General features: G+C 34.1%; 3 protein-coding genes across 3 annotated transcripts; all 3 read left to right on the top strand.

The window, feature by feature from the left end:
• The first annotated feature begins 322 nt into the window (after window positions 1–322).
• LOC112744307 (sister chromatid cohesion 1 protein 4) lies at window positions 323–9,394 on the top strand. Its single transcript, XM_025793885.3, has 14 exons — window positions 323–1,036; window positions 2,409–2,670; window positions 2,766–2,863; window positions 2,983–3,032; window positions 3,445–3,537; window positions 3,731–4,487; window positions 4,906–5,349; window positions 5,451–5,601; window positions 5,962–6,098; window positions 6,352–7,307; window positions 7,610–7,637; window positions 7,895–7,991; window positions 8,165–8,294; window positions 8,787–9,394. The coding sequence occupies exons 1-14, from the start codon at window positions 913–915 to the stop codon at window positions 8,883–8,885; spliced, it is 3,426 nt and encodes a 1,141-aa protein (XP_025649670.1). The 5' UTR covers window positions 323–912; the 3' UTR covers window positions 8,886–9,394.
• A 635-nt stretch (window positions 9,395–10,029) lies between these two features.
• Window positions 10,030–11,322, top strand: LOC112744306 (uncharacterized). The gene has a single exon (XM_025793884.3). The coding sequence runs from the start codon at window positions 10,412–10,414 to the stop codon at window positions 10,982–10,984; it is 573 nt and encodes a 190-aa protein (XP_025649669.1). The 5' UTR covers window positions 10,030–10,411; the 3' UTR covers window positions 10,985–11,322.
• Window positions 11,323–13,372: 2,050 nt separating this feature from the next.
• On the top strand, window positions 13,373–16,757 carry LOC112744305 (phosphoglycolate phosphatase 1A, chloroplastic). Its single transcript, XM_025793883.2, has 10 exons — window positions 13,373–13,803; window positions 14,568–14,635; window positions 14,739–14,831; window positions 14,926–14,997; window positions 15,138–15,209; window positions 15,375–15,434; window positions 15,517–15,569; window positions 15,692–15,789; window positions 15,945–16,044; window positions 16,315–16,757. The coding sequence occupies exons 1-10, from the start codon at window positions 13,524–13,526 to the stop codon at window positions 16,523–16,525; spliced, it is 1,107 nt and encodes a 368-aa protein (XP_025649668.1). The 5' UTR covers window positions 13,373–13,523; the 3' UTR covers window positions 16,526–16,757.
• The last annotated feature ends 6,773 nt before the right edge of the window (window positions 16,758–23,530 follow it).

Here is a 23,530-nt window from a genome sequence, read left to right as displayed (position 1 = left end):
AACGAGATAAATAATAAAGTGCAAATTAATAAAAATGCTACAAATTACTTATATCCGTAAATAAAAGATTTATTTTATTTATTAAAAAAATCCTTTTTTCCTTGTATCTTTTATCCAAAACAAGAATTGTTGAAGCAGTTAAAATGACAAAATAAAAGGCAGAAAAAACTATCAACTACTAATTTAACTAACTCAAGTAAAATGCAACAATGCAAGTACCAAAATTTTCAAAAGGCTTCTCTATTTGTCTTTAAGCCACATGCATTGACCAATCATATGCTGACACTGCCATTACACAAGATAACTTTGGTCACGGTTCGACAATCCAATAAATTATTTATTGATTAAAATGAAAAAATAAAAAATAAAAATAAACATCCTTATGTCACCGAATCAGACAGACTCCCTGTTTCTTTTTTTCAGTTTCAAAAAATAAATAGCATCAATTTGATTTCTGCATCTGAAAATTTTGCTCCTTTCTTCTCTCACTTGGTGAAAAAATACGAGGGAAATCCCAATTTTCAATTCAACGCGGTTTCAATTCTCTCACGACAAGAGCTTATCCATGTTCCTACTTTAAGCCCTTTTCTACTTCACCCTAGGGTTTCGGGATTCATCTGATCTTCGAGCTATTCACTCATGAAAGAGAAGATTCAGCTCAATTTCTCGCTGAGCACGTGTTTTCCAGCATTTCTTGAGCCCCCTTTTGCGGTTTCGGAGCTGGGTCGATTTGTGTGAGGAGCATTTAGGGTTTCGTGTTTTCCGTGTTTTTCGGGGGGTTTTGAGGTACTTCTACAGCTACGGTTTGGATTTGGAGTATGGGGGGTTAAGAATTCGAGTAAAGTTGGTAGTTTTCTTTTTGTTGCTTTGGAAATTGAGAATATTTGTGAGTGAATTGGAAGAGGGGTGAAGATGTTTTACTCTCAGTTTATTTTGGCGAAGAAGGGGCCACTTGGGACCATATGGATAGCTGCGCATTTGGAGAGGAAGCTCAGAAAGAATCAAGTGGCTGATACTGATATTGGTGTCTCAGTTGGTCAGTTACTTCTTACTTCAAAATCTTGTGTTTATGTCTATGCTTTTGGATTTGGTATTTAATTCTCAGAATTTTTTATGTTGTTAATCATTTAATATCCCGAAATGATTAGATTCCATAATGGGTATGCCACTATGACACCTTGTTCTTTAATGATACAGTGGCTTTGTGGATGAAATTAAGAACCTCATGTAATTTTAGTTTAGTTTTGGAATTTAATTGGAACTCAGGGTTGAAATTAGTGAAATTGACGGTTTCCTTCTGCAATATTTAGTAGTACTGAACTAGGAGTTGCTAGTATGGAAAAGAAACGGAATAGCCCAAGAAGATCTTTTATATGAGACTTTGACTTATCTGTAAAACCAAAAATTTTATTATTTTGGGGTGAAAAATTTAGCCAACAAATAAGACACACAGGTGCAAAAGAGAATATTTCCTCTTGTTGTCATTTATTGCCTTTATATATATACACATTGAGAAATAATTAATGATGTTCTGGAATACTAGAGAATGTTATGATAGCTACATCACCTAAGAAAAGAAAATAGTGCAACTTTATCTGGAACAAAAAGTTAGTAGCCTGGTTATTGCAAGAATTGAGAAATCATATTATCATTTTATATTGTTTGCCTTCCTTTGAATCCTAATGGGTCATTGTTTGGGTGAAAAATCTCCTAAGTGATTCTGGGGTAGTATTTAGTATGTAAAATTTTTTGGTTTTTCATTCAAAAGAAAAAGAAATTATCTTTTTTATGGCCAGCTTTTACCCCCTCTTTTTTATTTAATGAAGTTCCTTTGACATCAAAAGACAATATGAGCAGGGAGAAAACAAAATAGCATTTGATGGCACGTAATAATCCCTTATAATTTGATGGGCATATCATTATAGTACCTGTTACAATCCTTAGATACCAAAGCAAATAATACAAATATCATTGTACTTGCTCTTTGCCATGGAATCCTTCCCTCCAATATCTAATAAAAGCCATAATTCCCCCCTCCATCTTCTAAGGCATATTGATATAGGTAGACTACTTTCCAAATGAAGAACTTAACCTTGGATGGGAATTTTTTTAAATCTATTTCTTGGTAAAAACCTTTGTTGGGATAAATTTTTCTGGTAGGTTGACTACCACTGAAAATTTTCAATTATGTAGTCTGGTTGTAAAATGTGAGTGAAGGATTCCCAGACTAGCTGCTGCTGATGTGAAATCTTTGCACTCTTAGATGTTCCTTGCGGTGGGATCCATACCTGAGAAGAATGTGGAAATCAATTACACTTTATTACCTTTTCTATACCTGTGCTGCATTTCTAATTTTGATCATATCTTACTGGCTCAGAATATTTATTTGGTAAATATTTGATAAACAGATTCCATTCTTTTTCCCGACGTACCAATCGCACTCCGTTTGTCTAGTCATCTTCTGCTTGGTGTTGTGAGGATATATTCGAGAAAGGTGAATTACCTTTTTGATGACTGCAGTGAGGCATTGCTTAAGATAAAGCAAGCTTTCCGCTCCACTGCAGTTGATTTGCCACCAGAAGAGTCCACTGCACCTTACCATTCTATCACCTTACCTGAGACGTTTGATCTTGATGATTTTGAACTACCAGATAATGACATATTTCAAGGGTTAGTTTCAAAGTACTTGAATGGAGCCATCTTACTTCCTGCAGCAACATTGTTATTCACTTTATTTAGCTGTTTTTTTTATGTTGAACTTGCAGCAACTATGTTGACCACCATGTCAGTAGTAGGGAGCAGATCACTCTACAAGATACCATGGAGGGTGTGGTTTATAGTAATTCACAGTTTGGATTAGATGGTTAGTATTACTCCCTTTGCCTCTTGTTTCTCTTTCTAGATTACTTGGGTGTGAATTTTAATTACACAACTGAGAAACCTCAACTAAATAATGTTGAATGGCAAATGCATTTATTGCAGAGCGGTTTGGTGATGGTGATGCTTCTCAAATTGGTTTAGACCTTGATGAGGTAATTAGTCTTTCCTTTTTTATTTTTTAATCAGCTCTAAATGCATGAAGCATGATCTGTTGTGGTGGTATTGTACTATTGTCATATATCCATCTGATATTTGCCTACCTCTTGTAGACCTGATATATTTCTGATATTTCCTAGTCATTATCTTCATCGATTTGCTAGATTTATCTGGTACATCTTCTGTACCCCAAATATATTATTTGCTTTACTATTCAGGGCGATACTTTTTGGTGAATATATTGGAGTTATGCTATATCTAAACTGAAATAACACAATTGTGAAAGATGTGAAAATATCTTGATGTGTACTATCTATGGAGATCAATTATCTTTGAATTGGTGCAATTATGTAGAACAATTTTTCTCGTTTTAATTTTGATTTTTTTAACTTTATTTCTTAAAATCAGGTTTTGTTAACAGACAAAGCAGCTACTTTGGAGCATGATGACTGCAATGCTGGTCCTCAAGTGTCCCATCAAAAAGATGAAGTGAAAGAGGAGGTATGTGAACTTTGTTCAAGTCAAGTGAAAGTCAGGAACCCCATCAATGTTCACTTTTATTCCTTGTTCTCTTCATTTTTCTGTTTCCTTTATTGGGTTGGAGAGTGGATGAAATAAAAGTGCGGATTATTCATGTAATACTTCTATTTCCTTTCTTCTCATTTCAGTAAGTGATTTAATCGGTTTTGAACAGATTGATGATTTACCTGATGCTGCTGAAGCCGAAGGTCCATCTACTCCTGGACTTGAAGAGCCAAACTGGCTTGGTGCTCAGGTGGATCAGGTAAATAATGAAGCTGCTAATGATTTGGCAGACTTCATGTCAATGAAGAGCCAAAATGATTCTGTTGCACATGAAAGGGAGAATGATATAATTGATTCCTCCCTGCAAAATAATGTGAAACAAAATGGTGAAGATTTCCATCATGAAAATAGTGACAGCGAAATGGTTGACATGGACAAAGAAAAAGAGGAACAAGATCATTTGGAAGGCATGATGACGGATCAAGAAAATTTGATACCAAATAATCATGGTTCTGGAGCAACCGCAAATGAAACTGTTGCACCTCCTAGTTCTCATGTTACATCTGATCAAGAGAACCCCTCTGATAGACTTCTATCTAAAATGGATGGACCTCAAGAGCCAGAATCAGATGGCCATTTGGAGGGTGTTCCCTCATTGTCAAAGGATGAAGTTCTGGATGACCGTGAATTTTCTAAGCCCGAGGGAAATTTGAGTCCTGTCGATGAAGCTAAAAAATCCATTGTGACAAGTCCTGTAGGATCACCTAGTAAACCTCCAGATGTTGATGTTGAAGTTCAGCCCTCCCAGGAACTGATGGCAGCAGAGACTTTAAACCATGATTCTCATGAAGCTGAGCAGCCCACTGAGTCACTCCTTCGGCCATGCAGCTCCCATTTGACCCAGCCTTCTCCGTCACATGTCGAAGGTAATAAATTTAGTTAATATCTAATGCCTTTTTTTTCAATCACTTTTCTACTTAGGGAGAAAGAGCCATGTCTCTGTGACCTATGGAGTTTGGAGAAACAGGTTCTGTTATTTTTACATTTCTCTATTGCATGTTTCCGATTGTCTTGTTAGCAGCCATGTCTCTGAGACTGTGACCTATGGATTTTGTATTTTGTACCATGTTTTGCTTTCTTGGTATGCTTTCAAGTTGAGTTTCCTTTTTCTGAGCTGTTTTCCAGAATGAACTGCATCATAGCTGTATTATTTTCCTCTTAACTTTTGAGTTGATTATTTCTTTTTTAAGAAGTTACTTATATTTGTTTATGTAATCTTTTTTATGGATATATCCAAACTTGTAGACTCCACTTTCACTGAATATTAGTTGCTTCTTTCTACAGGTGAGAAGTGTCATGAAACTGATGTTCTAGATCCTGCGTTAGGTTACCAAGAACCTATAGAGCCATTTGTATCTGAAGGAAATCTGGATTTGGGGAAGTCAGATGAGCAACTTGGGAGCAAAACATTTAGTGATAAAGAAGAAAGCATAGAGAAATCTGCTGCTTCTGTGATGCCGGAGCCTGAGAAACTGCTCTCCCTTCCTTATCAACATGATGGTGAAGTAACTAATATGCTCTTGGAGTCTACTCCAGATAATCAGGGTGTATCTGACAGCCATACAGGTGCTGACAGAGGAAAAGGAATCTCAGGCAAAAAGCGCAGTTTTACAGAAAGTACTCTTACAATGCAAAGTAATGATTTGCTTGAATCATATGGTGGGGCTCAATCCAAGAGAAGTAGAGAGACTGTCCCTGATGATGATGATCTATTGTCTTCCATATTAGGTAGAATAATGTGCCTAAATGTTTTTGTGTGTGTATATATATATATATATTGTTTCTTTCACTTGAGTGTTGTAGCTGAAATGAGTTTGTTGTCACTTCAGTTGGTAGACGATCTTCAGTATTAAAAATGAAACCCAGTCCGGCAGTCCCTGAGCTAGCATCAACCAAGCGCTTTCGTAATGCTTCTGCAACACGCCCTTCTGTTTCAAAACGGAAGGTGCTTTTGGATGATACAATGGTCTTGCATGGCGAGTATGTTTCTATAATCTTTCCATCAACTTGCACATATTCATCTAGTTTTTGGTTTTATATATTTTATTTTATATTATTTTGTGTGTGTGTTATTATAATAAAACAAATAACATGATATTCTTCCTCGTGAATTTCATGCCTTTTACAATGGTCTTTCATGCCTTTTAGTACATATTCGTCTATTTTTGTTTCTTGCAAGTGGTCTTTTTTGCTCTATTAAACTGTTTTGTGACCTAGCTGTTTGATCTATTAAATGATACTTGAGGCTTAAAAGTAGCTAAAATCATGCATTACTTAAAAGAGAAATATTTTTGGTATGATAATCTCTTATAATATAATGGTGTTTCCCTTATTCTGAAGTACAATACGGCAACAGTTGACAAATACTGAAGATATACGTCGCATAAGGAAGAAAGCTCCTTGCACCCGTCATGAGATTATAATGATTCAAAGACAATTTCTGGAGGATGTAATTTTCAGTGAATCAATATTTACAGGTGAGGAGAAGCTATGAAGTTTTCAATGACATTTGATAATTCCATGCATGAAGTTTGGGATGGACAGAATTCATCTTTACATCCTAAGGGATTGTCATACAGATATCAGTTCCTTTTAGTTGCAGCCAAATTTTTACCAAAAACTTATGAGAGCATATTGTTTTAATTAATTTCACAGAGTGTCATCATAATCATTTGTTAATTATGCATTTATGCTTTGACATATCTAAGTATATTCACTTTTATCTTCCAGGTTGGTCTCCTGATTTGGTGGTTTTGCAAAGCGGGACGGTAGATTTCTCTGGTATCAAGGTGATTGATGATGGTTTGGATAGTTCTGTCAATGAAAAAACAAACGATCTGGAGTCCCTTTCTAGAACAAAGGCCGAAACTCATGACGCAGAAGGGAATGTTGTTCCTGTGAGTGTCCAACCCCAAGAAGTAGCAGAAGTGCAGCCTAATGAGATCTCTGTTTTGTCTGAGAACCACCAATCTGAAGTTAACTTGGGATCTCATGATACTGATGCTCATGAACATTTTGCAAAGGAGCCTCATGGTTCTCAGGATGCTGAAGTGAATAATGCCGGAGTAAATATTGAGATCTCTGAAGCCGAAAACTTATGTGTTGCCCCTGGACCTGGGCATGAATCTTCATCCTTAACTAAACTTGTTGAAAACAACCCTGTTGCGGATAAAACCAATGATCTTGTTGATTCTATCCATACAGAGATGGGCATCCCATCCGATCAGAATTTGAATACATCTATTCTAGAGGAAGGGCTTGCGGAGGATAAAGTCAATAAAAGTGGGGTAGATGCTATTGAAATTGCCGAACATAGTATGGAAGTTAGAACAGAAGTTCAAACAGATGGATTGGAAGACAATGGTTTATGTGCACCCTTGACTGCTGGTCCTCAGGAAGCCAATGAATATCCTAATAATCAGGCTTCCTTTAATGGAGACCTACCTACAGAAGAAAATTGTAATAAAAATGAGGATCAGATTGCCCATGACAAGGACACACTGTCTGGTTGTGTAGTTGGTGAAAATACTGAAGTAGATCGTCCAGAGTTTGCACTTCTTGTTTCAGATGAGAAAGAGGGTTATCTGAATGATACAGAACATCCACTCTATCAAGAAGATGGAGTACAAAGTATAACGTGGCCCGAGACCTCAGCTATTAAGAGTCCTTTTGTAGATCACAATGAAGTAAGTTCTGCAATTTGCCTTAAAATGTTTGCCCTTTTTGAGATTTCCTGTTAGAGTTGGATTATTCCTATTAACATTTGACACCTGTTATAACTTATAACTGACAAGAAAGCATTCCAGGTTTGTTTCAATGACATTGTACAATGTAAAATGAAATTTATGCCAAGTCTATAGTAGGATGTGTTTGAAAATGCACTGCTTATCTTTCTCTAACAATCTATAATGCTTATCTTTCTCTAACAATCTATAATGGTGTTTCTTATGCATGCCTAATTATTTTTCCTTTTGATTGTATGGTGCAGGAAAATGTCATGATTCCTGATGACACAGGTTTGCTTCTCAATCTTCCTCATTGTTGATGTTTAGACAAATTCTTAATATGCAATGTTTTTACAACCATGTAGTTCCCTATATACTCAAACAGTAGCTATTGATACTAGACATTGGTTCCATCATTTCAGCTTTGAAATTGCAAACTAATCATTAATATGTATTGGTTGGTGAAAACAGGAGTGATACTGTAACCATTGCTATCTTGTTTGTTTCTTTCATATGTTTGAATTCGCTGTCTCTATTCTTTTTTCCAGGATTTTTGAATGTTGATGATGATGAGATGATTGATGATGATGATGATTATGTACCAGAAGGAGGAGCCGATCTTAGTGGATGGTCTTCCCGGACCAGGTATGTTTATGTAAAGCTTTGTTAAAATAAAGTTCCTCTGCTTAGAAGATAACTGCATATATTTTTTCTGTTGTATGGTCTGCTTGCTATTCATATAAACTCACCTTCAATTAAATATTTTGTGATGCTTGTTATATTTCAGTAGCTAACTAATCTAATACATTTATCCTCAGGGCTGTTGCAAAGTATCTGCAGATCTTGTTTGAGAAGGATGATCTAAATGGAAGGCAGAATATTCATCTTGACAACTTATTAGCTGGTAAAACACGCAAGGAAGCATCAAGGATGTTTTTTGAAACCCTGGTATGTTCTTGAGGACTGTTTTCTGGCTGGACATATGTACTGGTTTTATCATCTAATAATGTAATGAATTTTTACATTAACTAGTGCCTATAATAATAAATTTTGATTCAAGTGTTAGAAATTACAAATTTTTACACACAAAGGGTATTTTAGAAATAAAAAATTGTGTACCAAAGCTTTCTCAATCCTCAATATATATAGTCGGTTATAGTAGATGCAGTGTGCATGCTAAATTTTCAAATAGAAAATTAAAAAAATCAAAATGGAATAAGAAAAAATCCATTGACTATTTGCTAGAGGGTGACACTTTGCTTTTATGGATCGTAATATTCTTGTTGCATCACTTGGATTTGCAATTATCCAGGATTTGACTGGTTTGTATCACAGTTAGCATGCTCATAATTATTAGTGTTTAATGCTATTTCCAATTTTTTTAAGCATACATGGCAACTCTTGCATTGTTTCAGATTTAACATTCAACAATGTTGGCAGGTTCTCAAGACAAGGGATTATGTTCATGTAGAGCAGCCGAAACCGTTCGCAAATATTAACTTAAAACCTCGAACAAAGCTCATGAAGTCGGATTTCTGAACCCTACATGTAGCAGTGGCAGATATAGTTGTAAAGAAAGATTCAAAGCAGTGGTGGGTTGTTTTGACTGAAAGTCTTGCAGCAGGGTCTCCCCCAAACGTTTTAGTTTATTATGGCTTTTCTCATTTATAATTTTTTGGAGATAGGAGAATTTAGATATTTAGTTTCTTGAAGTGGCATGAGTATCATCCATCTTATTGATTAATAATAGTAACAGAATATGGTAATATGGGTCTCTAATGTATATATTTTTGTAAAGTATCGCCATTTGTAACTCCCACAGTCACTAATCTTTATGTTGGTTGTAGCATTTCCCTTTAAACAAGATTGATATTCTGCCTCTTCAAGCTTATGTAACTTAGCTTGTGATTTAGTTCTGTACCTATTTTCTTTGTATAGTATGGTGCAAATTCCTTGTTTGTTGGGAAATTCACTATGCAGTATGCAGAAAGAAATATGAATTTATCTACGGCAGTTCATAGTTATATTTATTTATGACTTTGGGTAAAGGACCATCTTCCTTGAAGTAGTTATTGAATTTAATGGAGTTGTTCAAATAATATGATGTATTATTAATTTTGAAATAAATGTGGGTTTTATACTTTTAGTTTTAATAATTCTCATGATTTATGTCAAGAAATTCAGCCAAATTTTTTTCCCATAATCCTTTCAGTCTAGAAAAAGGTTAGGGAGCTAACTATAATTTAAGCCAATTCAACTCAATTTTTTGTATTTTTAGTTTTGAAATTTGAAAAATTAAGGTAGTAGGGAATTGTTATATATATATATATATATAAAACCTCGTATTTTTTAATTAGTTGGTTTTAGTTCGCTATTCTCCTAATTGGTTTTCTAGCAGAACAGATTCGTCTAACAAGTCTTGATTAATTTGCCATGGATCTCAGTTCTATTCAACGACTTGTTATTTGTCAATGGATTATTGAATACAAAAGATGAAATTTGAATAATTGACACTTGTTTAACGGAATGAGTGAATTAATCACTTGTTCAATCTAGCTTAAATTTGGCTAAATTTTGTAGTGTACTCAAAATTTAATTCGCCCCATTTGAAAATCATTCCATGGAAACTTCTGTATGCAAAAGAAACACCAATGGCAAAGAGGAGAAAAGCTTCAAAATACTCAGAAATAATGAGCTGGAAAAGCTAGCAGTAATTAAGTAATCAAATGAAAACAATTCTGAATCACCAAAAAGTGGATCCTTAACAAAGTCAATGCCAAGTGCCAACCCAAAAAACCAAAAAAGAAAATAGCTGTTAGCAATGTATCCGTTGCAACACAAACATGAACATGATGCTCTTTTCTCCTTATCCCAACAACGGTCACATTTCACAGCACACAAATATGACCGTTTAGCCTCCAAAACCTTATTATATTAACACAATCACCATCACTCACTCACTCCAACAAACAAAACTTCACTCTTCTTCATCCTTCAATCTTCAATAACAACAACATCAATTCAACCTTAGTCTTAAAGTTCCATTTCATTCATTCATTTCCAGAATGGGAATTTCATTGAACAACAACAACAATGGTTCAGTGTCTCCACAACACTACCACATCCACAAGGCCTTCCTCTTCAGCAACTACATCCTCTTAGGTGCAGCCTCCAGCTGCATCTTCCTCACTCTCTCCCTCAGGCTCCTACCTTCCCTTTGCGGCTTCTTCCTTATCCTCCTCCACGTCTTCACCATCGTCGGCGCTGTCTCCGGTTGCGCGGCCGTCTCGGCTGGCATCAGTCGATGGTACTCTGCCCACATGATCTTCACCGTCCTCACCGCCATATTCCAAGGCTCGGTTTCTGTCTTGGTCTTCACAAGAACTTCTGATTTTCTTGGACAGTTGAAATCTTATGTTAGAGAAGAGGATGGTTCTGTGATTCTCAAGTTGGCTGGTGGACTTAGCATCTTGATTTTCTGCTTAGAATGGATGGTTATGACTCTTGCATTTTTCCTCAAGTACTATCATTATGTTGAAGGTGAGAATCATCATGGTGGCGCCATTGTTGCTGTGAGGAGTAATAAGGTTCAGAATGAAGAGGATTTGAAGGATTGGCCATGGCCTTTCCAAGTTTAATTAAGTCACTGATTGATGATAAGTGATAACATTGCAATCTGCAATGGTGTGCCTATTATTGTTCTAGTGCTTCTATATTATATGATTAGTATTATTCATTAATTCGTTTTTTTTTTTTTGGAGAATTTGATGCTTTTTTCTCCAATAATAGAATGAGGGTGTGTCTTGTGATTTGATATAATCTTTTTTGGTTGGTATGTCAAAGTGTGAGTATCCTTATCATAATGTAATTAATGGTGTGGGATATATTTATTTTTATCATTGCTGGTATGAGAATTCAAGTATTGAATTACCATTTTTGCCTATATATATTATATAGTTGGTTGAGTTTGTGCTTCCATTTGGTTTGAATATTTAGAAATCTTTTTTAATATGAACAAGTTCATTGATTATTCTTTTTGCTAGAAAAGTCATCTTGTCCTGACAAAACTGAAAATAGAGTCCATTTCAATAATTCCAACAATTTGAGTAAGAGGGCAACCATAAGGCACTATATTACAAGTTTTTGGCTAGGAAAAATAATTCTGTTCAACAAGTGAGATCATAAATTGTATTTCAAAAAATTAAAAGGATGTTTCTAAAAATTTCTCATACTTCTTACATTAGCAAAGATGGAGTATATATATATATAAAAGATGAGTTCCAACTTCCAACACAGTAACCCCTACATCCCAGAATCCAGACGTGTGTCCAAGATTGGCTCTTTCAAGCTTGACGCGTGGACACAGATACACGTGCCTGGCAAACAAATGAGGAAAATCATAGTTCAAATGAGCATCATGAAGAATACACATGTGAAGTGTGTATATGTATATTGTAATCAAACTCTTTGAAGCGTTCTGTAATTTACCTATTATTAAATGAATCCTCAATTGTTAATGGTATAAATGCAGCCACTAATAGATATTTTAAAGAATGATATATTGCAGATTTCTTTTTTACAATGTAAATAATTTTTTATCAGCTTGCTTTGCTTTCCTTTCATTATGAGAAGGTGAACAAAAATATGAAATAGATATTTTTTATTAGCTCCTATGATTGCGTTTTGAAATTCCTAATTTGTGTTAGCTATCTCTTAAGGGTTTGATACCTTTAATTAAAAACCTGATATTCATTTAGTTCTTTTTTATTGAGGCAACCATTCATGTCTTTGATCACAAATTACAAATATTTTTCTTAATACTCTCGCATATCTACCTATGGAAGCAATTATGTCATAATCAAACAATGGATTGGGCAAAATAGGAAGCTCCAAGACCTAAAGGCAGTTAAAGTTACTGATTAAATACCAAGAACTTGAGTTTTGTAACATAAAGAGTCAAACATTACTCCACTGTAATAAAACATTTTGAACATAATACTTACAAAATTGGTAATAGGTGTTTAATTAACTTAAATCTATATAAAGTTTGGTCAAGTTTTCAGATTTAGTTAATTTTTATGTGAGACTCTTCTAACTTTGAAAACATTAATTTAGATTTAAAATTATTTTATTCAGAATTAATTATTTCTTTTTAGAATCACACATAAAAGTAAGACTTAGATAAAAATAGTCAATCATGACAAATGAATCAGTTCGTGCTTTATTAAAACTTGAGTTATAATATTAACTATGGTATTAATATATAATATTTTATTTATTAATATTAAAATATCTCATTTTAAATAATATTAATAAAATTTATTCTATATTAACTTTTAATATATATTCTTATAGAAACTTTAAATAATACCATATATTAACTATTAACAAGATTTTATATATGATTTTTCAATCCAAAATAAAAAATTAAAAAGATAAAATTTGAACAACAAAAAATAACTAGATCTAAATTCAATAGAAAGTACTCCATATATATAGATGTAGTACTCCCTCTTTAGTTGTTCTGCAAGCAAATACAATTTGAGTTTTCAAAATATAGATGCAGTTACATTCATCTTAGTATAATTACATAAATTAATATAATATAAGAATAATATTTTAAAAAATATTATTCATTTCAGACATTTTTGTTGAGTATATAAATATTGCAGTCTTTTCTCTCCTTGTTTTTAATTACTAATTAGTGATTGAAATTGTAATTATAAATAAAAAATAAACTTGAATGTTAATGGAAGGAGAAAATGAATACATATAAAAAATGTTTATGTGAAAAAAATGAATACCTATAGAGTAGTAAGAAATTAATTACTTGTTATATAGAACTTTTGACTTGTTTGATACATTACTGTTAGGGATATCCAACTTTATTGAATTCATTAAAAAAAAAACTTACAATATCAAGTTGTATGATTCAACTAAAAAAACTTTCACTGAATAGGTGTCAATTTTTTATATTAGTAAAAGTCCAAGACAATAACATCCATACATGAAGTAGATTATATGATCTATAAAGTGCATACATCATGGCCACTCAAAAACAAGAGGTTCCAACTCAATCTACATACACATGCCATCTAAGTTAGTGGGTGAACCCACACCACAAAAAATTGTTCTTAAACCAAAAAAGGAAAAAAAGGAACTTACACTAAACAGAAGATGCTTAGGACTGAGAGTGTTCTAACTACCCGTGCAGTTGTAACTGCACTCCCACAAACCCATAAAAGTAATAATAGTACATTATGGTTCCAATCAATTCCAAAAAGCTATAAATTGTGTTGTAATCCTTTATCTTTGAATAATTCTAGAAGGAAGGCTAGTTATTCTTCTTCTAACCGTTCAAGAATGACGAGTTTCACTACACGCGCTGCAGCACAACCTTTGAAAAATGCGGATGAGCTCATTGACTCCGTCGAGACTTTTATCTTCGATTGTGATGGTAGCAACACTTTTTCTTTTGTCACTTGAGTGATTCTGATTATGAGTTGCTGTTGTTTCTTTTTGGTTATTTTTACGAACAAGTTATCTGCAATTAAATTGATGCTTGTTTGTTTTACGGAAAGATGAAAAAGATACGGCATATCTCAATTGGGTAAATAGAAATTATTTTGAGTTGAGCTGATTTTGTGATTAGAATACTGTGAGCGAAAAGAATTGCAGAACACATTTAGTTGAAAGGGAGCTTCTTGGATGAAGAGTAAAATTGTGTAAAAAATGAAGATTTTGACTAAATTTATAGAGAACATGTCCATTGTACATGATTCTTTGGGTATTTTTTTATTATAAAGGAAATCATTCTTCACTCTTTATCGAAAGTTACAATGTACAGTAGCATCATCCTATCTGAAATGTTATTTTTGTTTAAAATTTGGACAAAACACTGGGATAGGTCTTTAGAAAGAAGAATATTATGTGTACTCAATTCGTCTCTATATTGCTGAATAGAGTGTGAAAATGATATAGAATGAGTCTCACACAGTCACACAACATTATTGCATGTCAGCTAGATGTATGAGATAAGAATGAGTACAAATAACACATCTTTAATAGGAAAAAAAAATTTAAATATAAGAACTTTACTTCTTGTTGAGTTAGATTCTTGATATTTCGCATCTTTTTATTATTAGAAAAATGGTTTATCCTCCCAATTACTAATACTGCATTCAAATGTTCACTTCTTTTCCATTTACACTTAATTTGTAGGTGTTATATGGAAAGGTGATAAATTGATAGAAGGAGTTCCTGAAACACTTGACATGCTTCGATCAAAGGTTGTATATTAATGTGGCCATTAGCCCTCTACCTGCAATTGCAAAATGTGAATAGTAATTATTCTTTAATTCATGATATAGAGCTTTTGATTAACTTCTCCAGGGAAAAAGGTTAGTTTTTGTCACCAACAACTCAACAAAGTCTAGGAAGCAATATGGAAAGAAGTTTGAAACACTAGGCTTGGATGTTAGTGAGGTTAGTCCACATTTTCTTCATAATTTTCCCTGTTTACATAGAAATTCTCAATCAATGTCCAGTTTAAATAATCATAATTTTAATTACCTTTTAGGAGGAAATTTTTGCTTCATCTTTTGCAGCTGCTGCATACCTGAAGTCCATTGATTTCCCAAAAGATAAAAAGGTAATGCATATCACCTTCTACTGCATATTTCAATACAATAAATTTCACAGAATCTTCTTTAAATTTGTCCAAACTAAGAATATTTTTTTGATTTTTTTATGAAGTTGAAAATAAAGGACTTATAATTAAGCATGATTCAGGTTTATGTCATTGGAGAAGATGGCATTTTAAAAGAGCTTGAACTTGCTGGATTTCAATATCTTGGTGGACCAGTATGTATTTAGTTCCATTATTAAAAAGCTTTAATGTCAATCAGATTTCATATCATAACATGCAACACTGTATTTTTCAATATTTAATATATGTATTGAATATTTTTCAATCGTGATTATTGATGTTTATCATTCTTTCTCCCTCTTTGTATGTTGCTCTTTTAGGAAGACGGTGACAAAAAGATAGAGTTGAAGCCAGGGTTTTTAATGGAACACGACCATGATGTGTGTACTTCCATTTCTTCATTTGTTATTTTTCATTTGATAGTATTAGGACTTCTTATTAAAAGATTATGTTTGTTATCAGGTTGGTGCAGTGGTAGTTGGGTTTGATCGTTACTTCAACTATTACAAAATCCAGTAAGATTTCAAACATTGACCACGAAACATAACTAGTTCATATGTATTTAGTCAAATTAACTAGTGGTGGCAGGTGATTCTTACATTTATAAGTGTGTTTTTTTTCTCTTTTGTGAGTAAAGGTATGGAACACTCTGTATTCGCGAAAACCCCGGGTGTCTCTTCATTGCTACGAATCGAGATGCTGTTACACATCTCACAGATGCTCAGGAATGGGCAGGTTTATACTTTATTCTTCTTCTTTCCTTCTATTGATCTTGTTTCCGAAAATTTTGTATATTATAGTTAAAACAGCAATATTTCTTGATCTAAGCATGCTATGTTACATTTGTTATGATCAACATAATTGCTTAAAATTGTAGTTTGAGTTTTCAGGTGGGGGCTCTATGGTTGGTGCTCTTGGAGGATCTACTCAACGTGAGCCTTTAGTTGTCGGAAAACCCTCAACTTTTATGATGGACTACTTAGCAAACAAGTAAGATTTCTTTTTCCTTATTTCATACTATTGATGCGCGATATAATCCATGACATGGATAATATTATAAGATTGAAGCGGTATACATACATAAATTAAAATTCTATCACATATTTTGTTTCGCCACATTTGACAAATTTACTTCTACAACATGATATCAATGTATTCTTTCTTAAACTTATCTTCCAATACTGCATATAATTTTACATGTTAATTACAACATCATAAATTTTTCTTTGACTGAGTTGTAACCTTACTATGGAACAATAGATTCGGCATTGCAAAATCACAGATATGTATGGTTGGAGACAGATTGGACACTGACATATTATTTGGGCAAAATGGCGGCTGCAAAACTCTTCTTGTCCTCTCAGGGGTTACCTCACTGGAGACTCTTCAAAGTCCCAACAATTCCATACAACCAGACTTTTACACCAACAAAATCTCTGATTTTCTCTCTCTCAAAGCTGCGGCAGTATAATTCAACTAGAAAAATTCCGCGCTCTAAATTCATGTGCTCAACAAAAAAGGTTTGAAATGGCAATATCTTTTAGAATATTATTCTTATATTATATTAATTTATCTAATTATACTAAGATGAATCAGACTACATCTATATTTAGAGTATTGAAGTTGTATTTGTTTGCAAAACAACTAAAGATGGAGTATTACATCTATATATTTTGAGTACTTTCTATGGAATTTGGATCTAATTATCGTTTGTTGTTCAAATTTTAGCTTTTCAATTTTTTATTTTGGATAAAGGAAAAAAATCGTAACTAAGTCTAAAACCTTGTTCTTTGTCACACATCAAGCTTAAAAGAACCAATTTTAGACACGCATTTGAATTCTGGGATGGGGTTTATTATGTTGGAATTCATCTTTTTTTTTTATATATACTAAATAAATATATTTTTACTTATACTCATCTTCAGCATTTCTTAGAGAATGTAATCATGATAACTATATATATATATATATATATATATATATATATATATATGTTAGAAGAATCGAAACAATAAAAGCATAAAATTCTATAATAAATATATAAAAAAGCTATATAAATATAGATGATATTAACTAATTTTAATTGATCCTAATTATACTTTAATATCCTCTTCAAATTCAAGTGGGAGCTAAGGATACCATTTTTTGCTTGGATATTAGAGTTCGAAAACGGGTAGGATGATGAGCCTTCGTGAAGATATATCTGATCCAGAATTTCAACAGCTATGAGACAAACAGCATCAATAAAGAGACGTTGCTGAACAAAGTGACAGTCAATCTCAATGTATTTGGTGCGTTAATGGAAAATAATCATTATGGGCAATCTGAATAGCAATGCGGTTGTCACACAAAAAATTAGTCGGGGACAACTAAGGAGCACCCAAGTTTTCGAGAAGCAAACAAATCGAGACCACCTCAATAGTAGTATCAGCGAGAGCACGGAATTCAGTTTTTGTGCTTGATCGAGCAGTGAGCATTTGTTTCTTGGCTCGCCAGAAAATGACAGAGTTACGAAGAAACAAACAATAACCAGTAGTAGAATGACGATCAGTTGTGTCACCAGTCCAATCAGCATCTGAGTATGCCTGAAAGAATAAAGAGGAATGGGCAGAAAAATGAAGACAATGAAATAGAGTGCCTAAGAATGCAAAGAGTTGACAAGAACCGGCTAAGAACATGAACTGGATAGGCGATGTCTGGTCGTGTGACAGTCAAGTAGACGAGACCTCCAACCAACTGTCGATAGAGAATATGATTATCCAAAACAGTGTCACCCATAGGGGTAAATTGAACATTAGGCTCAAGAAGAGTAGACTCAGTGCAACTATCTGTAATTCCAACTCGAGCAAGAAGATCCGAAGCATATTTAGCTTTAGAGAGATAGCTACCATCATCTGTGGATATGACTTCTAGACTAAAAAATAACTGAGAGAACCAAGATCTTTCATCTCAAAAGTATAGTGAAGGGAGGTTTTGAGATCAGGGATACCATCAACATCATCTCCAGTAATGATCATGTCAGCAACATACAAAAGTAGAAAAATAACTCTACGTTTACTTTTACGAATAAAGAGAGCATTCTCATAAGGGCTGCAAGTGAAACCGAATTTGTATATAGTGGTGCTAAACTTGTCAAACCATTCACGAAGAGCTTGTTTAAAACCATAAAGTGTCTTGCGAAGGGGACAAACTTTGCTGGAAGGATAAGGATATCCTGGAGATGGTTTTATATAGACCTTCTTTTTTAAATCCTCATTAAGAAATGCATTCTTCACATGCATCTGACTAAGAGACCATTTTTTGACCGCAATAATGGCAAGGAGAGCGTGAACATAAATGAGACAAGTAACAGGAGCGAAAGTCTCTTCATAGTCAATACCATACTCTTGCGTACATCCTTGAGCGACCAACCGTGCTTTATAACGGTCAATAGAACCATCAGAGCGAGTCTTGATCTCATATACCCATCTACTATCCACAATTTCATTATTAGAATGAGGATAAATCAAGTCCCAAGTGTGTACTTTTTCAAGTGCTTGGATTTCTTCCTACATTGCTTGCTGCCAAATTGAATTTGTAGAGGCTTCTCAGAATGACTGAGGTTTATGGTGATGAAGAATAGTAGAAAAATAATAATAATAAAGAAGATGAGTTGGTGAATTTCTTATCCTAGAAGAACGCCTGGAGGGAGGAGGCATGACAGTAGGAGCAGGATCATCGTCCGGTCTAGAATCATCGGGAGGTGAGAAGGCGGAAGAGTAGAAAGTTCGAGAGGTTGACTGGAGATAGAACCTGTAGAATCATCACTAGAAAAAATATCAATATTGGCATTAGTGAAGAACGGTGACTGAGTAGAAAGAATGGAATCAAAGGAGGAGAACTTAGAAAACATGTGATGTTCCCAAAATATAACATGACGAGATATATGAATACGTTTAGAAAGAAGATCCCAACAATGATAACCCTTGTATTCAGTGCCATAACCAAGGAAACAACACATGCGAACCCAAGGTTCAAGTTTAAAATGTCCATGAGGCTGAAGAAGAATAAAACAGACACAACCAAAAATTTGAAGAGAACTGTAATCTGGAGAAGTATGATAAAGAAGTTCAAAGGAAGTAATATTACCAAGGACAGAAAAAGGGAGTCGATTGATGACATGGATAGCAGTAAGGACCGCTTCACCCCAAGTATGCTCAAGACACGAAGAAGAAATAAGCATTATACGAACAGAGTCAAGAATGTGACAGTGTTTGCATTCAGCTCGTCCATTTTGTTGAGACGTATCAGAAAAAGAAAACTCAGACAAAGTACCATGTTCAGCAAGAAAAGTTAAAAGTTTGGAGTCATGGTATTCCATAACATTATCGCATCGAAAAATTTTAATGACCTTGGAAAACTGAGTTTTAATTATAGTGGCAAAGTTAATATAAATATGAGGTAGCTCATGGCGATTAGTCATCAAATAAACCCAAATAAAGCGTGAATAATCATCAATGAAAACTACAAAGTATCGAGCCCCTTCCATAAAAGCGGTGGGAGCAGAACCCCAAACATCAGAGTGGATAAGATCAAAAGAAGAGCAAGCAAGAGAGAAATTATTGTGAAAAGATAAAGCAGATTTTTTGATAGTTTGACAAGTGATGCAATCAAAAGACTTATGATTAACTTGACCCAAAACACCCTTAGACACAAGAGAATGCAATTTTTCTAAGGAGCTGTGGTCAAGACGATGATGTCATAAGTGAAGGATAGATGGAGAAGAAACAGCACAAAGATTTGACACATGAATATGAAGATTCTCGAGCTCAAACAACCTTCCAACCTTACGTCCAGTCCGGATGATCTGTCCTATCCGAGGATCCTGAACACGATAACCAGAAATTGAAAAATTGACATCAAAACTGAGTTCAACAAGTTAACCAACAGAGATAAGATTAAAGTGTAAGTTTGGAATAAAATAAGTATCAGGAAGATGAAGATTGGACTGTGAAATAAAACCCATATGTGTCTCATGCAAGAGGGAACCATCAGCAGTGTTGACAAAATGTGCATTTGTGGTGGTAGATAAAGATGAAAAAGGATGACGCAAATGAGACATGTGACTAAAGCAACCAGAATCAAAATACCATTTAGAATTACCTAGATGAGTGGAAATAGTAGTTGAGGTATTACCAGAAAATGATAGAAGTAGCTTAAGAAGAGACTCAATATTGGATGGAGAACAAAAGGTGGATTGAGAGAAGTAGAGTTAGTGGATTCAGTAGCAGTAGCAGCAGTAGAAGCAGACATATTCTTATTAGTGTAGTTGAAACGAGAATGATACTTGTTTTGATCCGAACGTGGTGGGCAAGTAGGACAGGTAGTAATCAAGTGTCCCAAGAGCTTGCAATAATGGCAGAATAGTGTTGGACAATGGTAGCTAATGTGAACTTTCTGCTTACATTTGCGACATTCAATAGAAGGATAGTATGAGAAGAGGTGTCCAGAATGGTTACAATTCTGACAGAATTTATCCTTTCTGTCTGTGGCAGCAAAGACATATGATTTTTTCATAATAGAAACAAAGGCGAAAGAGAGAAGAAACTATAAAATCGGGGCAAAAATTGAGAAAACGAAGTACAGAATCGAAAAGAGCTCACCAAAAAATCTTAGGGAGGGTCCCACTATCTACCATGTCAGCAGGAAAGGCCACGTGGCAATGCGTGAGAGGAGGAGGAGATCGCGTCAGCACTGACGCGGCAAGGAGGTGACACGTGGGTCGTGAGGAGGGTCGGGTTGAATCGGCAGAGTCATGGGTCGAGCAACGGATCCGTGGAGGAGTCGCAGCGTGACACGTGGCGCGATCGTGGGCGTGGATTCAACGACGCTGGAAATGTCTGGAGGGAGGAGAACCTCAAACGGACAGGGGACTTCAGGTGGCACGTTCGGCGACGATTCGAGAGGCGTTGAAATCGTGACAACGAGACGAAGATGATGACGAACCAAGACATCGGAAAAGGATCGAAAAACAAGGATAAAGAACTGTCAGAGGAGACAAAACATAAGAACTAGGAACTAATTGTCATTGAAAAAAAAAAAAACCTATATTCTTGATACCATGTTAGAAATAAGATAGTAATTTGAAGAGTGTATTATTAAGTGTGTAGTCGAAGGTACAATGTATAAGGGTATATATAAGTGTAAGAAGAATCAAAACAATAAAAATATAAAATCCTATAATAAATATACAGATATGCTATATAAATATAGATACTACTAACTTATCTTTATTGATCCAAATTATACTCTAACAGTTGATTCAGTTTTCATGGACCGAAAATGTTGAATTGGCCAACAAATTTAATAAAATCTCTAATTTTTCTTTAATCACAAATCCTAATCTCATCCTCTCCCAATCCCTCCACACTCCTCCCAATTTCCACCGCCATAACCTCTCACTCTATTCCAATTCTGACATCACTTTAACTTCTCATTATATAACTTGTTCTTCATCAACAATTACAAAAATGAATTTTTTATAGACAAAAAAAAAGATAGATATAAAAAAAAGAAAGATCGAGATTGCATGAGACTATGAAAACCTAATTATTGAGGAAGAACATTGTAGTGCCCTAAACTTCTTTCATAGTAGTAATTGGCAGTTACTGCTGTTAATTCTTTGAGGTTGAAATCTGGTAATTGTGTTCTTTTTTTTATCATCTTTATTGTGGTGGTGGTGTTCTTAGAGGTAGAGGTCTTTTCTGTTGACATAGGAGATGCTCTTGTGTGATTCGAGTGAACTCTGTCAAGCACTTCTTGAGATTTTTGTGAGTGATTATGGATAAAAAAATTGGTTCATTCATAAATTTTTATTATCATTTAGTTGCTAAAATTTTAATCTTTCTCCCTAAAAAATAGATGCATTTGGCTTGATAGTGATGTTGCATGATTGATGGTGATAATCCTCTATTAGTCCATTTTTATCTGTGAAGAAGAAGAATTTTTCAAAGAGAGAAAGAGTGATAATAGAACCAAGGAAAAATTAAAAATTTTATCAAATTTTGTTACCAACTCAATATTTTTCGTCAATGAAAACAAAATTAAATGATAGACGATTTCAATTAAATATGATGATGGTTTTGATGTCTAAAAAAATTATTCACATGACGTGATTATGTGGATCCACAGCTTATAGTGAGTACTTCACCTGTTGTATCGGTAGGTAGGCGAATTAAGAAACAGAAAAATTTTTATTTTGTCCTCTGTTAACGTGGTCATGAGCGCAGCTAGTAAACAACTCATCTATGGCTAGTAGAGCAATGGATCGACGTGTTTGATTAGTGGCTAGACCTTCGTATAGTGGGCATCAAGATTTTGCCTCTAATTTTTAGAAGGTATTGTCCTATTTTTGGTTATTTCCTTTGGCAAACAAGTGTAAATGGACTTTTTTTTTTTGGGTTTTAATTTTAATTTTGCTACTGAAATTTTTAGAAATCTCATTTCTTCACCTCCTCAAATCCACAAATTATATATAACACTTTACTCATAATTCAATTTTTATTAATTAAAAATCTTCACACAATATTCATTATTATTGTTGTTGTTGCCGACAAAAAAAAATTGATATTAATTTATTTAATGTGGTAGTTTAATTTAGATATTAATTACAATGAAATATTATATTATTAGAGTTTAAATTAATAAATAGTTAAAATATTATTTTTTAATTTACCAAATATTAAACCAGCACTTCTCCAAAAAAAACTTTACTAGTTGCAAGGCATTTTTTGTTCTATTTTCTATTTTCTCAGTAAAACATTAATTATGTTTCAAAAATTGCAATCTAAAATAATTTAATACAATAAAAACTCAAATAAAAGAAAAAATTTAAGAAATGTATGTCATAAATGAAGAATTTTTTATTTTAATAAATAAAATAAATATTTTTTGAGAATTTACCGATTTAAATTCTCTTGCTATATCTCGTTTATACTATAAATGAAATGATTTTTCACGTAAGTGTAAACGAGATATATATATAAGACAAATATTCAGCATCTATAAAAGGATGTGTAACCCTTAGTATTTTTCACACATATTTCATATCCTTTCTTTGTCTCCTTTTTCTCTCAAAACCAAAGCTGAATGGCCAGTAACAATCCATTCATAGTTGCGCTTCTTTATCCGAATTGTCGAATGAGAAATGGCGACAACAGGGTGACATTTGAGTGTCAGGATCCGATATTGTTTCGCACTCAGCGTGTGAAGACGTTGTCGGATTTGAAAAGTTTGATATTGAGCAAGGTTGGTGGGACACAAGTGAGAAAAATCGGAAGGGTGGCGTATAGGTTGCTGGCACCCATGGAAAATGGAGTCTTCCGGCTTCGACTATTCCGACTTCACGGGGACGAGCATATGCGACTGATGTTCGACATTCATGGGAGGATCATGTGTGAACAGGTAATGGAGCTGTCCGCCGAGGGGGTCACGTTGG

The sequence above is a fragment of the Arachis hypogaea genome, chromosome 14, assembly GCF_003086295.3.
Source record: "Arachis hypogaea cultivar Tifrunner chromosome 14, arahy.Tifrunner.gnm2.J5K5, whole genome shotgun sequence".
In the NCBI taxonomy this organism is placed as follows: Eukaryota; Viridiplantae; Streptophyta; class Magnoliopsida; order Fabales; family Fabaceae; genus Arachis; species Arachis hypogaea.
The sequence above is the reverse complement of the archived record's forward strand: the minus strand, read 5'-3'. Positions and strand labels throughout refer to the sequence as shown.